General features: G+C 38.4%; 1 protein-coding gene across 4 annotated transcripts in view; it reads left to right on the top strand.

The window, feature by feature from the left end:
* Window positions 1–16,029, top strand: part of CCDC141 (coiled-coil domain containing 141) — a 146,509-nt gene that overhangs the window by 73,435 nt on the left and 57,045 nt on the right. For all 4 annotated transcript variants that reach the window (XM_070731848.1, XM_070731847.1, XM_070731849.1 and 1 more), the window contains one exon: window positions 9,584–9,778. In XM_070731848.1, the coding sequence (XP_070587949.1) occupies window positions 9,584–9,778 (195 nt within the window). The remainder of the gene's footprint in view (window positions 1–9,583; window positions 9,779–16,029) is intronic.

The following is a 16,029-nucleotide window of genomic DNA, read 5'->3' as shown; positions in this document are numbered from 1 at the left end:
CTGTGAATTTTTGGGAGGAGTCTACCAGAGAGCCCGACAGAACAGGAAGGAAAGTGTTTTCAGCAGAAGTGCCACGATCTCCTCCCCAATTCCAAAAATGGAGTATGCAGATACCAAAACAGAGGGTGACATTTCGGGCAGTGGGCAGCTCTGCTTGCACGCCCATTTTTGGAATTGAGGAGGAAAAGGTTTTTGGGTGGCAGCATCACCCAGAACTGCCTGCTGCCTGAAAAGCAATGCTCTTTTCTTGGTCTCCTCATGCTCCTTTTTTGGAATTGGAGGAAGGGAGGAGATTGCGGCACTGCTGCCTGAAAATGCTTTCCTCCCCAGGACAAGTGGCGAGTCACCTTGCCTTATGTCTCTTGCACAGTCTCCACTTTGCCAACCGAGTCCCTACCTTCTACTGGCTGCGGGTGGAAATAGGGATCCCTGCTGCCTGGAACCACCCAAAAATACGATGTGCAGAGGCTCCAAAGGGTGGGGGCTGGCGGGCGGGTGGGGCTACATTTGGAATATAAGATGCACCCAGTTTTTGACCCTCTTTCGGGGAGCAAAAAGGTACATCTTATACTCCAAAAAATACAGTAGGTCAATTGATGCAAAATTGAAGGGAACAATAATCCATCCCTTAACGCCCAAATTACATGTACTGTGCCTGGCCGCAGAACTTGTCTCTCACAAATAGCTGGAGGTCACCCAGATCACAGCTCTGTTGTGAAAAAGTGCACAGCTTGAATCTGTTTCTTATTACATTCCCAGCCTAGATCTTTCTTGTCTCCTGCATTTGCTGTTGCTTAGGGTGAAACCTGTAAATTGGAAATAGATGATACAGAAGATGGTCTGCACCGGCTATTCTAACCTGTCTTTCAGTTGGTGCTGAAGAAGGCTATGGAAACAAAAGCAATGATGCTATCTGCAGAAAGATGCACAAAGGCAACTCTATGAGCTACCTTCTTTTTCAGCAATCACCCTTTTATTTATTTGTTTTAAAGATTTATGCTAATATTCCAGCTCATGCTCACTGCAGCTCTTTTTCTAATCTACAGTAGCTACATTTTTATGAACCAGCTTTGGGGGTATAATTTTTAAGGTTACTGTCGATAAAGTTGGTTCTTTTGTTTTAAATTATTTTACAAAATGAATTGCACAGATATTTCTCAGTTTGCTCCATCATTAAGAGAATGACATGCATATTTCACGGCAGAATGCATGTTAATAAATTAACTGAGGGGGGGGGGGAATCAGCTAACAAACTATCTGCCAAGACTTTTAGTAAAATCTTTGATAGAAGAGATAGCAAATTGCCTTCCATTAAAAGGAGAAAGTTAATCATTCCAATTCAATTTCTATTTAACACTCCTTTTTGCAACTAGATTTTCAAAGGAACATTTGTGTTTTTTTAAACAACCGCATGATTTTGAAAGTCTGACAACTTCTTGAGAACAAATGGTCCAAACATTTTTATTTTTTAGTAAAGCATCATTTCTTTTCCACTTTTGCTTACCTTTTCTTACCTTTTTGAAAAACTGCAAGTTCAATCTTGGATTTATCAAGGGTTGAGAATGGAACACTGAAAGCAGCAATTTAAAAGGTTACTTTCTCTGAAGACATAATGTGAAATAGCGTGAACTATTCTGTGGAGAATCACGAAGCGTTCTATGTAAGGCTAAATGTTTTTGGAGTTATTCAAAGAAATTGAAAAGACAGCAATAACAGACTTATTTGATCTTGGTGAAAACATGTAACTTCATTTTCTTGCGACAAATATCACTTCGTTTTCAAAACATTAAATTTATGGCCACTTTAGACCAAACCAATGCTGAAAACTACTTAGAGAGGGCTGTAAAGCACTATGGAGTGGTAGATAAATCTAAAGTGCTATTGTTTGTTATTGTTATTGTTATTGTTATTGTTATTGTTATTGTTATTGTTATTGTTATTGTTATTGTTATTGTTATTGTTATTGTTATTGTTATTGTTATTGTTATTGTTATTGTTATTGTTATTGTTATTGTTATTGTTATTGTTATTGTTATTGTTATTGTTATTGTTATTGTTATTGTTATTGTTATTGTTATTTATTAGACTTGTATGCCGCCCTTCTTCGAAGACTTGGGACGACACACAGGGTACAATATAAAACCATGGGTACACAAATCTAATTAATTAAAAAAGCTAAGATCCCACTATATTAAAAACAGTCAACCAACTCAGTTACAACCACACATCACATTTGGTAGTCCGGGGGGGGGGGACATGATCTAATTGCCCCATGCCTGGCGACATAAGTGAGCCTTAAGACTCTTGCGAAAGGCAAAGAGGGTGGGGGCAGTGCAAATCTCTGGAGGGAGCTGATTCCAGAGGGCCGGGCCAGTACAGAATAGGCTCTTCCCCTAGGCCCTGCCAGATGACATTATCTGGTCGGCGGGACCTGGAGAAGACCTAACTGGGATTTGTGCGGCAGAAGGCACAAATAGGTAAGTAATCTGGTCCAATGCCATGTAGGGCTTTATAAGTCATCACCAACACTTTGAATTGTGTCCGGAAACCAATCAGCAGCCAGTGGAGTATTGGAGAAATATGGGTATATCTAGGGAGACCCATGACTGCTCGCGCGGCCGCATTCTGCATGATTTAAAGTTTCCGAACAATTTTCAGAGGTAGCCTCATGTAGGGAGCATTGCATTGCTATTGCTATTGCACAACTCATCTTAGATGTTCAGAACCTTTTCTCAATATTTCAGCAGATGGCCAGGAAAAAGTATCTCTGTTCATGGGACTAAGAAAGAATTTATCTGAAGGATGAGTCACATATTACACGATCCCTGTATTGAAGAATTGAGTATTGGCTCTATGAAAGGCCCCATAAAACAAGCCATATCCTCATAAGCTGATGTATGGGCTATCCAACTTATAATTAGTCTTACTCCAAAAAAGACAACATCTATGGCTCCCCAACTCCCCACTGATTCAGAAGGGAGCGGGTCACTCTAAACAGAGCGGGTGGGCAGGATTCCGCTGATGCAATCAAGGCGGCATGGTACGCGCATCTTGCCACTTTGAGTGCCACTTTGTAAGTCATAATGTGAGCTCTTACAAGTGTTCAGTCGGATTCGGATTTACTCTTCCTCCATCGCTTCTCTAGACGTCTCTTCTGGCATTTCAACTCCCAGAGCTCCTCGTTGAACCACAGAGCTCTATGGTGTCTAGTGCCACGGAGAGGTTGCAATGGCGCAATCCGGTCAAGAGCCTCTGTCCAGCCTTGTTCCAAGCCACAGCAAGAGACTCTGCCGAACTGTGTAGAAGAGAATCTGGTACAGCCCCAAGCGCCCTCTGAAAGCCCTCTGGGCGGAACCACCTAGTCTGGGGTGGAACCACCTAGTACTTCAAAGTCGAGCTCAACAACCATTACCTCAATAACATGCAGAACCACATACATCTACCAACCATCCAAACAATATATCCTAAGATGTATTATAAGAATGAGCAAGCACTAGGAGTAATGCTTTTAAACTGTTGTCTTCATAGTTTAATATGCTTTTTGGCTTTAGGGCAGGTAGAAAATTGTGATAAATACATCTACAATTTGGATATAACATTCCCAAAATTTGGTAGACTTAATGTATGTGTCACTTTCATTAGTATCTCAAATACATTTGCCTTGAGCATTTTGGGAGGGTTTTGGATTGCAGAAAGGCATTTGTTACATTTTAAAAGTAAATATATAAAATATATTGGCCATGTGGGATTCGAATAAGTGAAAAAGACCTTATTATTCCCAATTAGCATGCAGTGCGCATATGAATACTCATTAATTAATATTTCAGATTGGAGGTAAGGAATTAGTTGTGACTCCAAAATTTCTATAATTTCATGTAATAGATAGGCGCAAATCAGCTTTTATTTTAAAATTCATACAGTGCCCCTGTGTTATTGTTTGTTAAGAGACACATACCATTAAATAATAAATGCACCTTATGAGTGAATGGAATCCTCTCTGAAAAGATTCTAAAGAATGAGGCTTTTATGAAACTGATATTCTGCTTTGGTAGATGTTGAGGGTTAGATTTTTTTTCTCCCTTAATAGAATAGAATAGAATAGAATTTTATTGGCCAAGTGTGATTGGACACACAAGGAATTTGTCTTGGTGCATATGCTCTCAGCGTACATAAAATAAACTTTCAATCTTTGTCCAGTATTATTATTCTGATGATCTAAAGGTTAAACTCTTAACCATTCTAAAGATTTAGAAAAAGCAGAGAGCTGGTATGTTTATTATAGAACATTAAATTTTAATTGAAATTTATCTCCTTGGCTGGCACTGAAGAACTTACTATTTAGACCAATATATGTGTTATTTCCATTTAAAACTCTTTTCAGTTAGTGATTTCAGGTTTTCTAAGCAAGCATTTTCCGCAAGTAAAATTTTAATTAGCACATGAATAGCACTATAAAGATCTAGACTCTGTATTTTGTTTATAAATGGGATTTTCTCCTAATTCACCATTAGGAGAGCCTATTACATTAGGGTCTTGTTCACGGTGAGTAATAGATATTCACAGATCCTGGTTGGCAACTAATAATTGCTATCAGTCATAATTTAAATGGAACAAGAACTGAAGAACAGACCATAAGTAATAGAACTAAGAATGCACTCATTGGCATCATTTAAGGATATTCTATTTTAACATTTACAAATCGGTTATCAGAAATATTGGTGCAATCCATACAAACAAACTAATAATAATAATAATAATAATAATAACAACAACAACAACAATAATAATAATAATAATAATAATTATTATTATTATTATTATTATTAATTTATTTATTTTTTATTGGATTTGTATGCCGCCTCTCTCCTTAGACTCGGGGCGGCTAACAACAATAATAAACACAACATATACAATCCAATAATAAAAAACAACTAAAAACCCCTATTATAAAACCAAACATACAAACAAACAAACATACCATGCATAACTTGTAGTGGCCTAGGGGGTCAACTCCCCCATGCCTGGTGGTATAAATTAGTCTTGAGTAGTTTACGAAAGACAGGGAGGGTGGGGGCAGTTCTAATCTCCGGGGGGAGTTGGTTCCAGAAGGCCGGAGCCACCACAGAGAAGGCTCTTCCCCTGGGACCCGCCAAATGACATTGTTTAGTCGACGGGACCCGGAGAAGGCCAACTCTGTGGGACCTTATCAGTCGCTGGGATTTGTGCGGTAGCAGGCAGTTCCGGAGGTAATCTGGTCCAAAGCCATGTAGGGCTTTAAAGGTCATGATCAACACTTTGAATTGTGACCGGAAACTGATCGGCAGCCAATGCAAGCCACGGAGTGTTGAAGAAACATGGGCGAATCTTGGAAGCCCCACGATGGCTCTCGCGGCCGCATTCTGCACGATCTGAAGTTTCCGAACACTTTTCAGAGGTAGCAAGTAAATATCAGAAAAGTAGGAGGAGGGTAATTTACTGAGTACTCAGTAGGTCTTCAGATTTTACTATGGGAATATTTGCTCATTTGAAGCCAGGAATCAAAACAAATTTCCATTAGCTTTTCCCAGTTTTTTATCAATCAACCACCCTGGAAAAAAAATGATTTAAAAATATTAAAGTTCATTGCAAAATCAAAACCAGAAGTACACACAGATGACTAACTCAGCTGGATTAAATAACTTGTTTTATACACGTAATATATAACATATATTTACAATACCATTAGCAGAGTTCTTCTTCAATGTAGCAACAATTAAAAGTAAAACACTAGTTCTGGTTCAGAGTTCAGAATGGAATTGTACAGAGAGGAGACTGGAGCCACACCCAGCCTTAAACTTAAATTCCAGGTTCGATTCTCTGCACAGACTCATAAGTAGTTAATTCCCATTGATAGAGTTGCTAATGCCTATTCAATGGCTGATATTGTTACCACTGACTTTCCCGCTCATGAATATTCTAACAAAAAAAATCTCAATTAATGTATTTCAACCATTTTTAAAGCTTTTTTTGTATATTTACCCACTATGATAAAAGTGTGTTTGTGTGTGTGTTTACACATGTACACAAAAGCACACCATAATAGAAATACAAGAAGTTGTGAATGCTCCAACACTGGAAGTTTTTAAGAAGATGTTGGATAACCATCTGCCTGAAGTAGTGTAGGGTTTCCTACCTAAGCAGGGGGTTAGACTGGAAGACCTCCAAAGTCCCTTCCAATTCTGTTATTATTGTTACTGTTAAATAAACAAAGAGCCTTATATTTAAACTAGTCCTGGTACTTTTCCTCACTGTTTTTTATAGCCTCAGATGTTTCTCTTGTTAAAAGTCCATTCATAATGTAGCTTTCATTCTCTGTAAGCCTTGTTAAAAAAAATTTTTTTTAAGGATTATCTATTGTTTTCAAGAAAACACCCTATCCTTCGTATAAGTTAGAGTAATGCATAAACACTTTTGTATAGCAGCATTGTTTATTTATATAGCATTTCCAGTTTCAGAATCATTTTCTTTTCATTCTCTTTTCTTAATTGATATGCTAACCATTTCCCTGCTTTGTTGGCAAATTTAAAATTCTTTTGTTTAGCATAGTTCGCCTTTATTCCCACTTCTCCTTTTGTTCACATAGATAGCTGCTGAAAGTTTAATTTGATGTGAAATGCTTATCTTTTCTGGCAATTTCTTCCATTCTTCCTCTTTTCGTTTTATCTCCTCCAAAACAGTGTGTGTTTTTCTATTGAACCTTCCTTTTAAGTTCAGTATTGTGTTGGATACAATGACCTCTAATGAAAGGTTTACTTGAATCCCAAACTATTCTTAAATCAGGCTCTTGATTTGAATTGCTTTCAATGACTTCCTTTTTATTTCAGTCTGACTATATATAACCAGCAAAAGAGATGATAGAAAAGAAGCATTACTAAATAACAACAACAACAATAATAATATTGAATAATTATTATAATAATGGCATAGGGCATAGTAATTATAATTATTATAATAATGGCATAGTGATGGCAAACCTTTTTTTCCTCAGGTGCTGAAAGCATGACCACAAGTGCTATCACATGCACACGTGTGCCTACACACATAATTCAATATTCTCCATGCTCCCTGCTCCCTGAACATGCATATATGACACCACCACCCCATTCCCAAGATCCGGTGGCTCCGGCAGGCCAGTTTTTGCCCTCCTCAGGCTCCAGAGACATTCTTGGAGCCCACTTGGAGGCCCTCCAGAGCCTCCACATTAGCCGTAAATTAGCTGGCTAGTACACACACACATGCTGGAACTGAGTTAGGGCAAAGGCTCATGTTCCGGCAGATATGGCCCCATGTGTCAACTGTGGCACGTGTGCCATAGGTTTGCCATCACAGGCATAGGGCATTAATGCCTAACAAATGTCCCATTCCTATGAAGAATAATTGCTGTAACTTTCAGCATGATTTCTGTTTACTTATTTACAGCATTACAGTAATCCCTCGCTATTTCACGATTCATCGTTTGTGGATTCTCTACTTCACAGGTTTTCAAAGGGGGCTTAAATCCATTGAAAATTTTAAATCTATAAAAAATTCATAAAATACTTCTACAGTACTAGTGTACTCTATTAAAGAAACTGGTGGAATATCCCATCTAGTTCCAGCTGAGAAACATTATAGAATGACTGTTTAATGCAAAGGGTGGGTTTTAAAAGTCCAAATACTCGTTAAATACATTAAAAAATACCTTTCCTCTACTTCACCGAAATTCGTTTTTCACGGGTGGTCTTGGAATGCATCCACCGCGAAAAACAAGGGATCACTGTATATCAGCTTTGGGTTGCTCCTGGTTTGGTGAACCGGTAGTGGTGGCAGGAGGCTCCGCCCACCCAGTGGGAACACTTCGGTGCATGAGGAGAAGGGCATGCGCGTGTTCACTGGTACCAAAGGAATTTACAACCCATTATTACATATGTAGTTTATTTATGTACTCTATTCTATAAGACAGGGACAGACCATGGGGAATACTTCATACATCACATCATATGTAAATGTTTGCCTGTTCCCAAGCAATATATTAACAAAATCAAGGGATGCATACCTGTTTTGGAATCAAAAGTCATCTTAATCTTTGACTGGCACACCAAAAGCAACACTCAAAATATATCCCACTCAAAATAAGAGGGGGGCGTGAAAGTAAAAGACCTGACTGAATGTAAATTAGGTCAGTGCATACAAATTAAGTATATTCTCAATCATTTCCCTGTTTTGTCACCTTATATATTACAATTCAGTAGCCTTTTTATCAAGGACCTGGAGAAATCATGTAAGTTTCAGAAATGCTGATTGTGCCAATAGCACAATTGCTAATTCAGGAATTTCAGGTATATAGTTATAGTGTCCCCACCACGAAACATGGTAGTTTCGAGACACCAAATTTAACATTAGGTTTTCTTATTTACTTTGAGTACAGATCATTTAAAGAATTGTAATATTCTAAAATTCACTGACTTTTGATATAAGCTTTCTCAAATAGCATTCTCAATTTTTAAAATGTGCAGATTAAATTTAATTTATTATTGAAGGATTATGTGTCATCAAGTAGGTGTTGACTCTTAACAATCAAACAATTTGTCCCTTCTTTGGTCCTTCAAATCTTCCAATAATGCAGCTATCAACACTGTACTTGAATCCATCTGCCTTTGTACAGGTACTACTTGTTTCTTGTCTACTGCTTACCTAGGAGTCTTCTCTATTTTTTTGCTAGCATGTGAAGTTAAAGATATTAGAGAATAGTTTGCACACTCTGTTTAGTCTCCCTTTTTGGGGATTGGAATGTAGATTGATCTCTTCCAATCTGTTGGCCAACTTTGCTTATCACACTACTGTAGGTGTTCCATCAGTTGCTGCACACTTCCAACTTGGTAATGAGTTCAGTGCTATCTTATACATTTTCCAGTGATAAGCATGGAATACCTTCTAAGGAATCTTTAATGTTGATATCTGTACTGTAAAATATTTCAATATACTTATTTCATTTCATTCCTCATCCTTTTCAGGAACACACAAACACACACAAACGTACACACACACATATTTGTCATACTGAAGCATCACAGCAGGACATGAGGGGAAATCAGAAATAACAATTTCTATTCAGACGTAATACAGTATATGCATTACTCGGGGCTGGGGGCAAGCTGATTTGCTTTTAAAAATAGTGCAAAGACAGCAATATAAAGTAGATTGTTAATAAATAATTTAGGATTGGCAGAGACATTTTTCAAATTGAATAAAGACTTCTCAGTTTTGAAATTCATTGTCCTGAGATATCTAACTATGCCTTTCCCTGGCAACCATTACATATGGAAGAAATATTTATTGCTGTTAGATTATTATCACATCAAATATTTCAGTTTTATTCTTTTCAAGCTGATTTCTGTGTACTTTCTTGCAGCTATTTATGTTATGTTATCTTCTGATGCATGGGAGGTTTTAGTGCTGATATTATTCTTATCTATGATTACTTTGTTGTTGTGAATCAAGTAACTTGAATCTAAATCACCATTGGCAGATAATTACCGTAACTGAGTTACACTTCTTTTCCTAGGAATGGAATTCTGCCATGCAAGGATTAAAATCAGAGGCACTCAAAATTCTGTTTTCAAAGGAGTATGCAGAAAAAGAGCACCTAAAGCTTTCAAATAAAAAAATGAACTTACTGGAACAAGAAGTAAATCGCTGTTTTGAAGAACGGAAAGCATTGCTGCAAGAAGCCAATGACTTCTTCAGTGCAGCAAGGAAGGTTAGTCAAAAATTAAAATTCCTAACAGAAAACCACTGTAAAGCTGAACAAAAAGGTTTACTCTCACTTAGATTTGTAGCTCTATTGATAAACAGATGAAGTGGGGAGCCAGCATCTGCAAACCAGCCTACAAGATTTTTTAAAATTTTATTTTTATTTATTTTGTCAAACATGCATTAGATAACAGATATAGGTATAAACATGGTTATGAATCCATGAAGTGGATACGAAAAAAAGGGGACATTAGGACAGGGATAGTAGGCACGTTAGTGTGCTTTTGTATGCCCCCTTATTGACTTCTTAGGAAGGGATGATGTTGACAGTAGATAGTCTAAGGTTAAAGCTTTGGGGTTTGGGGAATAAACTACAGAATAAGGTAGAATATTCCAAGCATTGACCATTTTGTTCCTGAAGTCGTATTTCCTGCAATCAAGTTCGGTGTGGTTTACTAGTGTGTGCTGGTGTATTGTTGTAGTTGAAGCTGAAATAGTCATTGACACATAGGACATTGTGGCAGATGGTTTTATTTATTTATGATTTGATTTGATTTGATTTGATTTGATTTGATTTGATTTGATTTGATTTGATTTGATTTGACTTGACTTGACTTGACTTGACTTGATTTGATTTGATTTGATTTGAATGCCGCCCCTCTCCGTAGACTCGGGGCGGCTAACAACAATAATAAAACAGCATATGACAAATCTAATATTTAAAATAACTAAAAACCCTTATTAAAAACCAAACATACACACAAACATACCATGCATAAATTGTTATAGGCCTAGGGGGAAAGGAATATCTCAATTCCCCCATGCCTGATGACAGAGGTGGGTTTTTAGGAGCTTACAAAATGCGAGGAAGGTGGGGGCAATTCTGATCTCTGGGGGGAGCTGGTTCCAGAGGGTCGGGGCTGCCACAGAGAAGGCTCTTTCCCTGGGTCCCGCCAAACGACATTGTTTAGTCGACGGGACCTGGAGAAGGCCAACTCTGTGGGACCTAACTGGTCGCTGGGATTCGTGCAGCAGAAGGCGGTCCCGGAGATTTTCCTTTCCGATGCCATGAAGGGCTTTATGTGCTATATTTAGGTGAGACCGAAGGTGATATAGTTCTAAGTTGTCTAAACCCAAAATTTCAAGTCTGGTGGCATAAGGTATTCTGCTGTGACCAGAGGAAAGGAGGGTTCTTCTTGTGAAATATCTCTGGATTCTCTCAATTGTATTAATGTCCGAAATGCAGTGTGGGTTCCAGACAGATGAGCTGTACTCAAAAATTGGGCTAGCAAATGTTTTGTATGCTCTAGTTAATAGTACAAAATTATTACAAAACTATTAATGCCTTATTGGCAATGTTGTTACAGTGGGATCTTGCACTTAGATAATTAGACAGGAGTACTCCAAAGTCTTTGACAGAGTGAAGATCATCTACAAGGTTGTGTCCATTCAGCTGGTATTTTATGTTGGGTTTTTTTGCCAATATGTAAGACAGAACATTTGTTGGTTGAAATTTGAAGTTGCCACTTTTTTGACCATTCTAACACATAGTCAAGGACTTTTTGAAGGGTAGCAGAATTGTTGGTGGTGTTGAATAGTTTTACAACATCAGCAGAGAGAACACAGTTGCTTTTAATATGATCACAAAGGCCATTTATGTAAAGTACAGTTGGTCCTAGAACACCATCTTGGGGAACACCACTGTTAAGAGGTACAGGATTTGATAGGGCATTTCCATATTTTGACCATTTGTTGTCTGTTTGACAGGAATTCAGTTATCCAATTATGCAGAGGTCCAGAAATGCCATAAGATTTTAGATTTAGATGTAGTTTGTCATGTATCATTAAATCAAAAACTTTACAGAAGTCTATGTAAATTGTGTCTATTGCTTTGTCCTGATTGAGTTGTATAGTCCATATGTTTTTGCAGTGTAATAGTTTCAGATTACGGGGCAATTTTTTCCTGAAAACAAATTGTTTGTTAGCGAGTAGGTTGTTGTCTTCTTTTGGTGTCCTCCTCAATTTTATTAATGAGGTTATAGAGCGCTTCCACATTGCTATGGTTTATATATCTAATTCCTTAAAAACAGTTTGAAATCAACCTTTGGAACACCAAAAACATCTTGTATCAGATAGTGTTTTCTTCTGCTTTCTCAGAGTCTGCAAGAAATAACAGTAGTCAAAATACTCTAGAAATCAAATGGAGTAGGGAACCATATAAGAAAGAAGCATTTTTTTTATTGGATTTGGTCCACTTATAGCTATGTCAGGGGTGAAATTCAGCAGGTTCTGGAGAACCAGTAGTGGAAATTTTTAATAGTTGGGAGAACTAGCAAATACCACCTCTGGCTGACCCCAGAGTGGGTTGGGAATACAGATCCCTTGGGATTGGGGAGGGAATGGAGATTTTGCAGTATCCTTCCCCTGTCGTGCTCACCAAGCCATGCCCACAGAACCAGTAGGGAATTTTTTTGAATCTCACCCCGAGCCGTGTCTACAAGAAATTTCTATGTTGGAGGTGTCAAACTCACATCATCATGGTGGTGTCACGTGACATAGCGGGATTTCCCCCACTCCTTTGCTAAGCCAAGTGTTGGCATGGCCAGTGAGTGATGCATCTGTCCTACAGGCCAGAAGTTTGACAGCACTGTTCTATGTGAATCTCAGTGTTAATGCTGCAGTTATTTTAATGCATTTTTTCTGCTTCCGTTTCAGAGAGAGTTACTCAATGCTATTTCTCTCTCATGACTTTACTGTGAACAATTTATATTTTTAGCATCAGAATAGGTAGTTGGCCATTCCTTAAAATTGTTTTTTATAATATAAAAAATCATGTTATGAGAGCCTCATTAGAATTATAGAATGTTCCAAAAGCATTAGATCTTTTCAAAGATTATGTGGTGAAGAGCCCAAATTAGTATTTTGTTTGTTTGTTCTGTCTATTCAGCTATGATTGGTGCTCAAAAAGTTTATAATTAATCCCTTTAAAATGTCAATGTATTAGGGATATACAGGAGGTATTTATGGTAGTCTCTTTTGGTTGCGGCAGCTGTACTTTCCAGATGGTAAGGACAAGAAAAGATGGGATAGATTCAAAGACAATTCCAAGAAAGAAAAATGATTTCTCTTTTAACAACTTCTGATGCCAGATAGTTGGTGCCGTGGTTCAGACTTTGATGCTCCAATATTAGAAGGAGTGGTTGAAGAAAAGGGGTTGCAATATGCAGATGGATTATGGAGCTAACTGATGATTAAGATGTCAACCCACAAAAGCAGGTCATGTTTAATATGCCCTTTCCAGAAGCCCAGAGAACCAAACTAGTGCTGGGTTCTGAATTAGTTTGCCACCCGTTTGTGTGTGTGCTCATCTGTGCACGTGACGCTTCTGCGCAGAAGTACCCCAGGTGGGTGGGCGGAGTCTCCCACCATCGTCGCTACCAGTTCTAAGAGCCGGTCAGAACTGGGAGCAACTCATCCCTGTACCAAACAGATGGAAGGGTTCCATCTTTATTTATTTATTTATTTATTACTTAGATTTGTATGCCGCCCCTCTCCGAAGACTCGGGGCGGCTCACTTAGCAGTAAGAATTTGTAATAATTGGGATTCATTTGGGACTTTTAATTTCACTAGGCTCCATCTACTGGTTCGCTGTAAACAAAGAAGACAATAGAAACTGGATTCTTTTTGACGATTTTAAAGCCTATATTAGTTTTATGACATACAATATTCCCTAAATCAAAAGTGGAAATCCTGATGCTCCAGCCCAGCCAACATGGCCAATAAGTGATATATGTTGAAAGTTGTAGTTAAATATAATTTCAAAGATCAAAGTTGAACTATGTTATTCTAAATTGAAGAAAAGAAAGCTGAAGTGAATAGCATAGTTATGGGAGTTGCTATGTTCTTTCTTAGGGATTCCAGACTAAGTTATAATTTAAAATTATTTATTATATAACAGTTTAGAGCAGTGATGATGAATCTGCGGCACGTGGAGCCATATTGGTGGGTACGCCAGCTGATTTTTGGGCCTCCTGGGTCCACTAGGAGTTTTGAAATAGGCTGTTTCCAGCCTCCAGAGGGGGTGAGGAGGAAGTCCCTTTTTTTGCTCTCCTCAGGCTTCAGAGCCTTTCTAGGAGCCTGAAGAAGACAGCCTCCCCGCCCCCCCGGCCATCCAGAGGCCAGAAATGGCCTGTTTCAAGTTTCTCTCTCACACACCCAGTCTCTCTCTCTCTCCCTCTTTTTCTTTGTCTCTCTCTCTCTCTCTCTCTCTCTCTCTCTCTGTCTCTCTCTCTCACTCTCTCACACACACACACATACATACACACACACCACACCCCAAACCACTTCGTGAATTCTAGAAGGTATTCTAATAAATCTGCTATGTCTAGCTGTCACCCCCTATTTGAAGGTCACTTCAGAGCTTCCAGTTTTCCCACTAAGCTGCTGTCTCCGCTTCAGCCTTCTATGGTGAAGAAGTCTCTGTATCATGAGATGCAGCAGTTGTGCAGTCTGAAGTAGAAGGGATTGCCACATCGCTGCGGTTCAGCTGAGATGGAACCTTTCTAAGAGGCTTGACATTTTAATTAAAACGCTACCATAATTCAAATAAAGACTCAGAAATGCTCCAGAAGATAAGGTCAAACATGCTTTTATATACTGGCTGAAGTTTTATCACCAGCCAAATTGTTAGCAATGAGTACCAAGTCCCTACTTTCAAACCATCATTTAACTAAACATGTAGCATCAGCTTAATGTTTCTTTTCGGCCCACTATTTTTGATGATGTCCTGCAACAGCTGAATCATCCACTTTCACTTGAGACTGACGAAGATGGTTGGTACAAATGTGCCGAGAAAGAAGCAATTTAGCAGGTGTCTGCTTTGAAGCCCTTGTGGGGTAGGATGATATGCAGTTAAAACCTTAGCAAATTCCTTTTTCTAGTTGCCTCCCTTCACACTTTGTGACCTGAAATTTCTCTTGCTCTTTGGAAGCACAGATATGCTTAATGTCACATAGGAAAAATATTAAAGCCAGGCGACCCACAAATGTTGTTCATGATCCGTAACTGTTTCATAAGGAGATACAAAATTAGCAAAAATATACTGTGCACAGAGAATGGCAAGAGCTGAAAGTTTGAAAGTGTCAAACAAAGCTGCCTCAGGGTAGGAATAGCAATATCACTTAGACTTATATACCGCTTCACAGTGCTTTTACAGCCCTCTCTAAGTGATTTACAGAGTCAACAGATTGCCCCCGACAATCTGGGTCCTCATTTTACTGACCTCAGAAGGATGGAAGGCTGAGTCAACCTTGAGCCTGGTGATATTCGATCTGCCAAACTGCAGGAAACCGGCACTCTAACCACTGCACCACTGTAGTTCATAATCAAAGAGTAATAATCAGTGACATTGTTTGTTCTATGGAGTCAACAATATCTGTGCTCAGTTTGGTCCAAGGAGGAGATGGTAGGAAATAGTGGCTGATTAATCATCTAAAGGTTGAGTTTGCATTTAAGCAGTACAGTGTTCGCTCGATTTTTGCAAGGGATGCGTTCCGAGACCGCCTGCGAAAGTCGAATTTCCACGAAGTAGAGATGCAGAAGTAAATACACTATTTTTGACTATGAACAGTATCACAAGCCTTCCATTAACACTTTAAACCCCTAAACTGCAATTTCTCATTCCCTTAGCAACCATTTAGATTATTACTCATCATGTTTATTTATTAAAGTTTATTAAAAAAAATATTTATTAAAGGCGGATGAAGGTTTGGCGATGACGTATGATGTCATCAGGCAGGAAAAACCATGGTATAGGGGAAAAAAACAGCAAAGCATTTTTTAATTAATATTTTTGAAAAACCGTGGTATAGCCGTTTCGCGAAGTTCGAACCCGCGAAAATCGAGGGACCACTGTACAATAAAGCACTCCATGTATGAATCAATATTTGGCTATTAAAATCCACCTTGCAGAATCTGTTTTCTGGCACATTGTGGGGTGTCTCATGAACTAAGGATTTTGGCGCTTTAGATTAAGGTATAACAGTCTAAGAGGACTACAGTATGTATAGGAAATTGAGAAATAGTATGTTTAAATGGTTGATTGAAGCCATTACTTGGATTGTGTAATAGTGTATTTCAAAAAATTTTGAACAAAGCAACATGGAATTCTTTCAAGGAGAATGCCTCGGGTGAATCAACAGCCCACCAAACATACTTTTCCAGTAAAGAGTTTGATCCATAAAAAAATAATGAAAAGG

The sequence above is a fragment of the Erythrolamprus reginae genome, chromosome 1 (genome assembly GCF_031021105.1).
Source record: "Erythrolamprus reginae isolate rEryReg1 chromosome 1, rEryReg1.hap1, whole genome shotgun sequence".
Classification (NCBI taxonomy): Eukaryota; Metazoa; Chordata; class Lepidosauria; order Squamata; family Dipsadidae; genus Erythrolamprus; species Erythrolamprus reginae.
This window is presented reverse-complemented; position numbering and strand designations above follow the sequence as displayed.